The 10,324-nt window shown below is 37.6% G+C and overlaps 1 protein-coding gene across 1 annotated transcript; it reads left to right on the top strand.

Moving 5' to 3' along the window:
• Positions 1–5,136: 5,136 nt before the first annotated feature.
• LOC149078294 (zinc finger protein 367-like) lies at positions 5,137–8,867 on the top strand. The gene is made up of 4 exons (XM_089241459.1): positions 5,137–5,595; positions 7,697–7,816; positions 7,968–8,112; positions 8,272–8,867. Exons 1-4 carry the CDS (start codon positions 5,250–5,252, stop codon positions 8,558–8,560), a joined length of 900 nt encoding a protein of 299 aa, XP_089097585.1. The 5' UTR covers positions 5,137–5,249; the 3' UTR covers positions 8,561–8,867.
• The last annotated feature ends 1,457 nt before the right edge of the window (positions 8,868–10,324 follow it).

The raw sequence follows: 10,324 nt of genomic DNA, 5'->3' as shown, positions 1-10,324 counted from the left end.
ATATGCAAATATGCACTTAAAAATGTAAAAATATGTGCTTAAAAATGCAAAAATATGCACTTATAAATGCAAAAATAAGCACTTGAAATACAAAATGTGCACTGAAAATTTCAAAATATGCATTAAACACCCCAGAATATGCATTAAACACCCCAGAATATGCATTAGAAATCTTGAAAAAGTCAAATATTCCGAAATATGTATAAAAAAAGGGAAAATATGCATTAAAAAATACACCATGCAAAAAAAGCGAATGTGTTTTTAAAATACATGTTTTCTATTAGTGCATATGTATTTCATTTTTACCAAAAAATATCCCCTCATATATATATATATATACAGCATATGCAAATAACTTCTACATATTTTTTATTCAGGCATTTTTTTAGTTTTCAGTTTGTTGTAGCTGCTCAATAACGAAAATAGCAGTAATAAAAGAATTTCGACACTATTTCTAAAATTAAAATTAACATTTTGACACATCTCTAGAAATAGCCTTACAATAAAACAGTTAGTAATCGCAAAATACTTTATAAATATGTATTAATTCACTAAATTTCATATACCGGGAAAAAAAATCGATGTTATGAAAATATTATGAACAATATTTATTTGGAAAATTATAAAAAAAAAAAGTGAGTTTAAGTAAACCTTCAAAAATATGCACTTATACTGGAAATTCTTTGATTTTATGCATTTATATGCATTAATACTAAAAAAGGCTAAAATATGCAAATGCATATGCACATATGCATTTGCATATAATCCGGGCTCTAATTATTAATATTGTAATTTTAATTCATATTTTAATAAATGTGTTGTAAGATTTTTTAAATTTATACGATATCCACACTATTGAAGATTGAAACTTCGCTTAAGTCGTCACACCGCTTAAGCCGTCAAAACTTCTCCATAACTCGAGTGACGACTTGTTGAGGTTTTAGTGTATTTTTCAGTGCTTGTTACCAAATATTGTTCAGGGCTTTTTTTTGCCAAATGTTGTTCACATTACCATGCTGCACACCGATTTAAAAGTGAAAAATTGTAATAGATAGTTTGGTTTTTATTTGATAGGTGGCAGCATTTGTTCCAACCAAGTTATGTTTTTTGCATATATAAAAATAGAGTTAAATTAGAAGTTAGAAAATGTTTCTCCCAATATTTTTTTCCACTGGTTCCGAAATTATTTCTTGCACTTATGGTGGTCTGTGAACAATTTCGCGGACCGTAAGTAGAAAAAAAAATTTAAGAATACTGGTTTTTAGAGAGCGAATGTTGAATGCAAGAAGAGATGAAAAAACTCTTTCACAGCTCATTTCTTATCCTTCTCATGTTTGTATCGTTCATTATCCTTCTCATTACGACTTCAAAAAGCTTGTTTTCTTTCCCATTTATATTTAATAAATTCCAATCTAAATTCCCTTCCATAACTTGATGGCTGGCAATATTTATCCATATTGCCAAGAACGTAACTTCTCTCTCAAAAATCCGAACAGATTTTTTTTTTCTTTTGCTCCATTTCAGCTTCAAACGTACTTGAATACCCCTGGTTGGAGAGCGATTGATTGAAATAATCCAAGATTTATAGTTGAGGCCGTTCAAAACCAGAGATAGAAGAGAAGAAAAAAAATCTTCCACGAGAGAGATAATACCCCAAAAGAAAACGATGTTTACTGAAAACGTTTTCATTCAACTCTTATGTGTATCTTACGAAAATAAATGAAATGAGGAAAAAAAATATATATATAAAAAGCGGAGAGGGTTCTCTCTGAAGATCGTTGTTTACTGTTTCGAAAGTGGAAAAAAAAACCGATAAAGATATATATTATTGTTTCCTCTAACAATACAGCTTATTTTTCTTTACGGTTATTGGTTTTTATTGGAAAAAAAATGAAATTTATATTATATTGGGAAGTGGTTATGTTTCCCCACCGCAGGACAAAACTATAACTTCTACCACCACCTACTGCATATAAGCCTCCTTTTGGGTTTTTGTTTTGGGAATCTTTACCTTTGATTCATAAAACATGTAAACTATCTATAAAAAGTATTTTTTACATCACTCGTGTCCGTATTAGTGGGTCCGTCTTTCGTCATCGAGCTCCACACCCCCAGTAAAGGTGCAATGTTATAATTTGAAGCATTCATTCCTTAGAGGAGATATATATATATACAGGTATACTACTACTAAACCACACATGCACCTCGTTCATATTCCTCTGCGGAACTTCGAACGAATTGGTACATGTTGGAATGTGTGTGTGTACGTACAGTGAACCTTCCGTGAAGTTTGTTTCTGTGTAATGCTTGCTATGTCTAGTGCTGCCATCTGCAATCAGTTTTTTTAAAAACTATGAGTTTTTACTCAACTCATAGTGAATGAAGTGTAATGTATGAATAATTATTCCGTTGTAGGCCTGCTGTTCTCTGCGACGAGACATTTTTAACGGGGAGATCGATTCGCATTCGTGCCTCGAAGTTTGGGAACCGCAGAACACCAACTTCAGCCGACCACCACTGTGGCGACGGTGAGGTTTGTACTCGGATCCTCGCGATGTGAGTCCGTCACTATGATAACTAGACCACCGCAGAGACGTCCAGGATACCGGTATACATAGACATTCCAAGATGCTTCTCATTTTGCATTCCTTAAGAGAGCAATGTTTCTCAAACTTTTTCAACCCATGACCTTTTTTGAACCATATTTCCTTCTCGTGCCCCTTCCCCCCCCCCCACCCCGGCTTACCCAGATTCCCCACACTCCTCAGAGAGCGAAATCTTATGGAATTGAATTTAATAAAAACTATATTTATAAAGAACAAAAACTTTATAAATAAGATCGATGTCTGAAACCCCCTGGGCCAGACATGGATCCAGGACGTGGGACATCAGCCCTGCTAAGATACAAATCAAACCGGAAGCCTGAAAAGGAGGACAAAAGTTTTCTAAAACTCTAGGGCGTTTGAGGAGAAAAGGAGGACGTCTGGGGACCCTATCCTTCACCACTTCACGTCGTGGCTCGCCCTTTCACCTGACTTTCACCCGTGCCCCCCCCCCCCCAGAATATTCTAGATTTAACCATTGAGTTTAATGTCAGTTTGCATAAACTTCCATTCAATCGCAATCTTGCTTTTGCCATGCGAGTGCCATCCGGAAAATGATCGGTCTTTACTAAATCCTATTCAAGGTTAATACCAGATTTTTTTATTTCCTTTATTAAGTGATTTTTACATGGCCCCCACATCTCTCTCTGGTAGTATAGTCTCTTGGCTGGCATCTTTGGCGGGCTCCCAGGCAAGATTCCAAGGACACCCCGCCATAGTAAATTTATAGTTTGAGGGAAGGACTTTAAAATTCATGAGAATCTTCTCGGACCATCTCGGGATGGAACCCAGAAAACCCTACCCTCGGGGGGGCCATAAATTTTAGATCCCCCATTTGTTCTGTTCCCCCCCCCCCCGAAAGGTTAAAAAATACATGTACGTGAAGATGGCCTTATCTTATGAAAAAAAAATACGAAACAACGTACAAAAAATACTTTATACGATACCATTGCAAAATACGAAAATGTATGAAGCATTGTCGAGTGTAAACGCAATTGCAAATCCCAAAATAGGTGAAAAATTCCCAATGATGACCTACTGAAATAAAAGCTGAATGCGTGAAATGGAATATGTGTATTCATATTTAAAATTCATAATCTATTGATATTAAACAAGAGATTATAAAATCATTTTCATCCGCGATTTCTGTGAAGATACAAATTGAAATAACACATTCGTTTGAAAAAGTGGCACACATTTCTAAAAGTTCGGGACCATGGGCGGAGATGCGGGGTGCTTGAGGCAGGGCCATCTTAAGAGCATCATGGGGCCCCCCGGACCAAGTGATTTTTCTGAGGTCCTAGCTGATAACTTCTCGAAACATTCAACTACTTCTCGTTTTCCTGGGGCCCCTCTCCTCTTGAGATCTCCTCTTTGGGCGTTAAGTCCTCATTCGTTAAGACGGCATCTGCGCGGGGGAGGGGGCAATGCCCCCAGCAGGTGAAGTCGACTGATCTAATGCATATATGTATAGATGAATTGACATCATCAGTGGCGTCGGAGCGGGGGTGCTGTGGGTGCTCGAGCACCCACGGTAATTTGTGGCTTGGGTCTGAGCACCCCCAGAATTGATTGAGAAATTGTAATTTCCAATAAAAAGCTCAAGACGAGCACCCACAGGTTCGAAACATTTCCTACGCCCCTGGACATCATCATCATCGTGCCCACCCCAGCAATAATGACCGTGCCCCCCCCCCCCAGACTTCCAAATCTATATCCGCCTATGTTCGGGACTGATAAAAATTTGAGAAAATACGGGAAAATGTCAGTAAAATATATACAATATGATCCCAAAGTCTAAATGAATGATAAATTGTGCGCTGACACATAAAATTGACCCTGCAAAAGAATACATAATTCGTCCATGTGATACTTGTGCTGCTATCTGGCGACATTAAAAACAAACACCAGAGGTTCATAAACACATCCTTAGATGGCAGAGCAATCTCATTTGAACATGAAATAAAAGATTTAATTTTAACATGAAATAAAAGATTTACATTAAAACTAGTGTAATTTGGTAATTTTGAGCATGAAATTACCAAATTACATCAAAAACAAAAAGGTAAATTGGAATCCTATTCTCAAGAAATCGCGAGATGATACTAAATGTCATTAAAAGTTTTGTCCATCTTGACTAAGATCACCAAAATCATTAACAAGAAATGAAGAATCACAATGAGTCAGAATATTTTCCATGAAGAAGGGGGAGGGGAATGGCAAATATATCAGAATAGTATTTATATCAATGTAAGAATGTCCCGTCAAATGCTAGTCATATGGTCAACGCAATGTATGCCCTTACAATGGCGTCTAAAAACGATAAGAGTGAGGGTTGAAATTTTACTATAAAAATCGGAAATATTTTCGATTTTAATAAGTTTAAAACTCATAAATTGTTTTAATAAGAATTTTAAAGTATACAAAATGAATATTTAATCGTATTTTTGAATATCAAAATTTAAAACCCAGCACCCAAAAATCGGCCTCTTTGATTTTCGGCGGGAATGTTTATTCCTCTATTTGGCGGGAAGCCACTGCACAAAAGTGTATGGCGGCAGCGGCGAGCACCTGTTAAAGGGTACGAGCGACGATTTCGTGCGATCTCTTTAAATTTGTCGTCTTGAAAACATTCAGGCAGTCGAGATGCTTTCATCAGAGGACGGACAATTCAGGAACGAAGAAGGGGATTTATCCGACTGTTCGTCTGCTTTGTATCCTCAGTCATGGAATTGGAGCATGGCTCCTTCATCGCCATCGTCCTCATTAGTGTCCTCTCCGACGACCTCATCATCATCACCGACATCATCATCTCCTCATCAGATCTCCAGCACTCCCACGAGTGGCGGTCGGAGAGGCCGGCCAAAGTCAGAGACTATCACGGCTCTGATACTGAACGGCTCTTCGTCGGAGAGCTCCATCAAATGCTCAATGTGCTGCAGGGTTTTCCCGCGTCTCAAGTCTCTCCGAGCTCACATCCGCACTCACACGGGTAAATTATTTCTCTATTATTATTATTATTATTAACTCCCCCCCCCCCCCCCCATGTGTAATTTTAATGCTTTCTCAATACCTCGTACTTTAATTTGTTGTGGTAATGCCAAAGTTTACATATTTGACTGCTTGTGGAAGCCCTCCGATAGCTGGTTAGCCTTGGGCCCCCTTCAAGCCATTGTTGGGGGGTCCTCCATAGGCGGAGATAGACTTGGAAGTGTTGGTGGGGACACGGTGAGGATGATGTCAATTCATATATACATTAGATCATCTCCGCCCATGGGGTCCTCATAGTTTCACAAATCGTGTAAAATTTACCAAATCAGTAATTTACAGGGGCGTTTTAGCTTCATACTCTCCCACTGTGTTTATTATTGCGCTATCTATGTTTTAAGCTGATTTTGTTGCAATCAAATCAGCATTTTACATTTTTTTTCCCGTAATATTACATTTTTGTTTTCTTAAGTATATTATGTGTGTGGGTATTGTGTGAATATATATTTTATTGATTATGTACTTAGCATGTATTAAAGCAGTCATGGAGCAACCTTTGCAAAAAGGACAGTCTTGACAGCATCAGAGGCTCAGGGTCGTGACTAAGTATTTTGTGGCCTGGTGCAAAAACAGCTTTGCTGCCCTCTGTAAAACTGGCTTTCCCGTATTCCTGGAGTGTCTTAGTCCACATCAGGTTTACACTGACACCCGAGAACGACATACTATTTCATGTTTATAAGAAAGTAGAGGATATGGAGCCAGGTGTTTATTTGATACATGGCAGAAGGCTTGCAGTGGTGTCACGCAACTTTCCTGAATCTTTGAGAGACACTGGACGTTTATTCGATGTGCGCGCGCCAGATAAGTCACATCATTGCCTTACCGTATCTTTTCAAAATAATATAACAAACAACTATCGTATCTGTATTATAATCAGCACAATGTGATTTCACTTTTATTGTATTTTATTATCACTGCTCGTGAAAGGGCTGGTGGGCATGCTACGCTCGCTGATCCACCACCCCACACAGTAAGCACATCATGGCCCTTCACTATGGAATATAAGTAATTAAAAATGAATAAAAATTGTCATTAAGGCTCTGCCCTGGCAACCCTCTGAAGACCAGACAAGACCCTGGAGGGATAAAAGCCCTTTATCCTGTTGGGTTGGATTATGCTGTAGATGCCTGAGGCAGGTTTCTCCCACCCCCACCAGGATATCCTGTGGGTGCACCACACTGTTCCCCAACCCTCAGGTACCCTCTGTTTCTGTATTACCAGTCCTTTCTACTCTTCTATCCTCTGCCAGTCTAGACAGGGTCTATGGTCTGTCCCTCAGTGATCCCAGATGCACAGCCGCAATATGGCTAGTTGGAAAAGCTCTCAGGCTGTTTTATTTTCAACCAAATTTCTAATTTAAATTACATGGCAACCCTCTGGGGATGACTTGGGTGCTTAATATCAGCTTTGCATACAAGTGAAAAAATAAATTGATGATAATCAAAAAATATTGAAGATGAAGAGAGAGAAAATATTAAAGTTATGACCACACACACACAGGATTCGAACCATCAACTTTCGTACTGCCAGTTTTATACTCTGCCAACTACTTCACCACACACCAACTCCAGCCATATTGCTACTTCACAATATACTGCCATTAATGAGTTGGATTGGAAATGAAGCCGCCATTTATCGGTGGATGTCTCAAGCTCATTAGGAAAAAATTTCTTGTTATATATATATTCCCCCCCCCCCCTGATTTGAATCTGGGATCTGATGGCAACTTAATAATTTATTTTAAGACCTTGAGTGGACCGAAATATATTTTTAATTACTCAAGATATTATTTCTCCATAATATTTTGCGGCACCCCAGTTTGTAAAGACTGGTTTACAGGATCAAGTGTAGAGAAGACAAGTTCTGAGAGGGGATGAATGATAAGTTTAGAAGACTCTGATATAACAAAATAAATAGAGTTCTGACAGTATAATTTGTGAAAATGACCTAAATATATGATGTTTTCGGCTGTTCAAAAATGATAAAAATGCTTTCAGATTGGTTTTCCCGTCACTAAATGTAATTTTTTTAATCTCTCATTTTAGGTGAACGTCCTTATATATGTGATTATCCAGATTGCAAAAGAGCATTTGCTCAAAGCGGACAGTTGCGTACCCATCAGAGGCTTCACACAGGAGAAAAACCTTTCATCTGTGGTGTTGAAGGTAATACACCCCCCTGGATGGCATTGATTGGTTCATTTTGATGTTTTCCCATCTTGTTAGTCTACTACAGCACTGAAAATGCTTTCTGCATAATTTCTTATTGCATTATGAAACTAAATTTTAAAAAGTTTTCTTATTTGTCTTTCTGCAGGCTGCGAAAGTCGTTTCACGCATCCAAATAGACGTTGCCCGCGACATCCCTCTGTCCCTCTCGAAAGAAATTCTGCAATTGATGGCGACAAATATGGTGCTGATATTGAAAACACAAACGAGGAGGTTCTTCTATGGCTAGAAAAGTAAGTATATATTTTCATGCTATTAAACTCGACCATAAGTATTATACCACCAAAGTAGCATGTGTAGGATTTTCATAGGGAGGAAGAGTATTAATTTTTCATCTCATGTTTGTATTGCAATTGCTGCATTGACATTATGTTTTTTCTCTACTTCATTAGGCATTACAGAGAAAGAAATGAAAAAACCATCACGGGTTCCGCAACAAAGCAGACACTAGAACCAGAACCTAAAAAGCCCAGGATGTGCCTCAAAAAGAAAATCATCAGCGCAAAAGAAGTCGAACATCATATACAGCTCACCCCGGAGAAAGACGGTAAATACAGCGTTGCTTTAGCTCTCCTGGAACTCTCAAATACTTTATATTCTCCCGAGGACTTGCCGTTACCAGTCATCACCAATGCGACTAGGATTCCGCCGAATTGCAAAAAAGCGTTAATTCTCGAGTGACATCATCAGCTTCCAGGAAAGAGATGTATCCAAATATTCTTGATTTTTGGAGAATAGACAATGTGCATCTCAAGATTCATCATTCTCGATTTATTTCTCTTTCAACGGCCAAATTGTATACAAATTGTTTTTTACAGTATTTTTTGATTTTTTTTTTTTTTTTTTGTAAAGCAGTGTTTTAAGTGAAAGTTGTGTATCAGTCCATCCAGTTGCACCGAGAAAAATAACAAGATCCTGTTTCTTGTAGGATGTGCACTTTGATTGTAAAAGTTGAATTTGTATAATTATTAAATTGTTTTATATTTTCTGTTGCATCGCTGTTCATTTAAATGACTATTTTCTCATTTTTTACCACTAATATATGTAGCTATTTTATATTCACATGCGCAAATTTTGGAATTCGTGCCAGTGGAACATGGAAATCAGTACCAACATGCTGAGGGTCAAGAAGTCCCAGAAAAGTTAGAGATTATTTTGGACTTTTTTTCTTGAGTGGGGGGGGGATGTAATTTAGCTCGCATCTTTTTTTTTTTTAATTTTTCTTCCCCTGGTAGTTATAGCTAAATTGTTTGGGTCTGATTTTTAAAGGAACTACAAAATGATTTGAATCATTCTATTTGTTCCTATTTCATTTCCCCCCATAAACGGTCAATTCTTTTGTTAGGTATTCCAATATTGTTTCAAAGTACAGCAATACCTCAGCTAATGAAGATAATTTGTTCAAGAATCATGTCCGTTAGCCAAAATGTAATTTCTCATGGGTTGCTAGGTTATTTTAAACACCAAGGGGTGTTATAAAAAAGACAAATTGAATGAAGGCTAAAATAAAAGGCTTCAAAATTGGATAAATGAGGAACACTGAATAGATCTTTTTATTTCGCACAACCAACTTTGTTGTGACACAAACCAGATGAATTTCAATTTCGTTGGTGTCCCCATCTGATTCTGTGTCTGATACATGCAGATGCAAAAGACAAGCTCCTAGAATGTCTAGACCAGCGTTTCCAACCTTTTGAAGTCTGCGGCACCCTTGGGAATAACATTAAAAATTTGGGTCACCCTTCCTTGAAAACAGAGTGCAGTTTGCTACAACGAAAATTATGTAAAAATACATCAGTAGAGTTCCATTAAACATTAAAGTGAAACTTGTAATTGATGCTTTGATCACAGATATTTGAAATCAGGCTTTACAGTTGACAACGAAACACATAAATTGTTCTCTAGGTCTTGCAGTCTATTTCTTGGCAGATGGTAGCACTACACATAACAAGCATTACACAGAAAAAAAGTCACATTAGGTTCACAACACACGCCCATTCTGGCATGTACCAATTTGTTAGAAATTCCATAGAGGAATGTGAATGAGGTGCATGTTTGGTTGAGTAGTAGTAGTAGTCTATTTGTTGCTTTGTATTTTATTGTTGATATATCAGAGAAAGCTTGCTCACATAGATATTATGCTGGGAAAGGGCAAAAGTGAATTAATTGCTTTCTTCATTAGATTAGGATACTCCTCTCTCAGTGCAAGCCAAAAAACAGCAGCTACACCAATGCCTCACTCTTGGTGAACTTACCTTGGAGTATGGAGTCGGTGCAAATATCATTAAATACATATTGTTCACGAGCAGTGAAATCTATTTCCTGTCTGCGAAATCAAATGGTGAGACAGCAGTCAAAATTCTCAGTGGAAAGTACATATCTATTGCATCTTGATAAGTGTTGACAAATGAAGTTTTATCAGCTTATCCGAAGGTGTGGGTGTGT

This window comes from Pholcus phalangioides, unplaced genomic scaffold (assembly GCF_987345545.1).
Source record: "Pholcus phalangioides strain wild (caught in Gottingen) unplaced genomic scaffold, Ppha-v1.0 ptg000014l_1, whole genome shotgun sequence".
Taxonomy (NCBI): Eukaryota; Metazoa; Arthropoda; class Arachnida; order Araneae; family Pholcidae; genus Pholcus; species Pholcus phalangioides.
The sequence above is the reverse complement of the archived record's forward strand: the minus strand, read 5'-3'. Positions and strand labels throughout refer to the sequence as shown.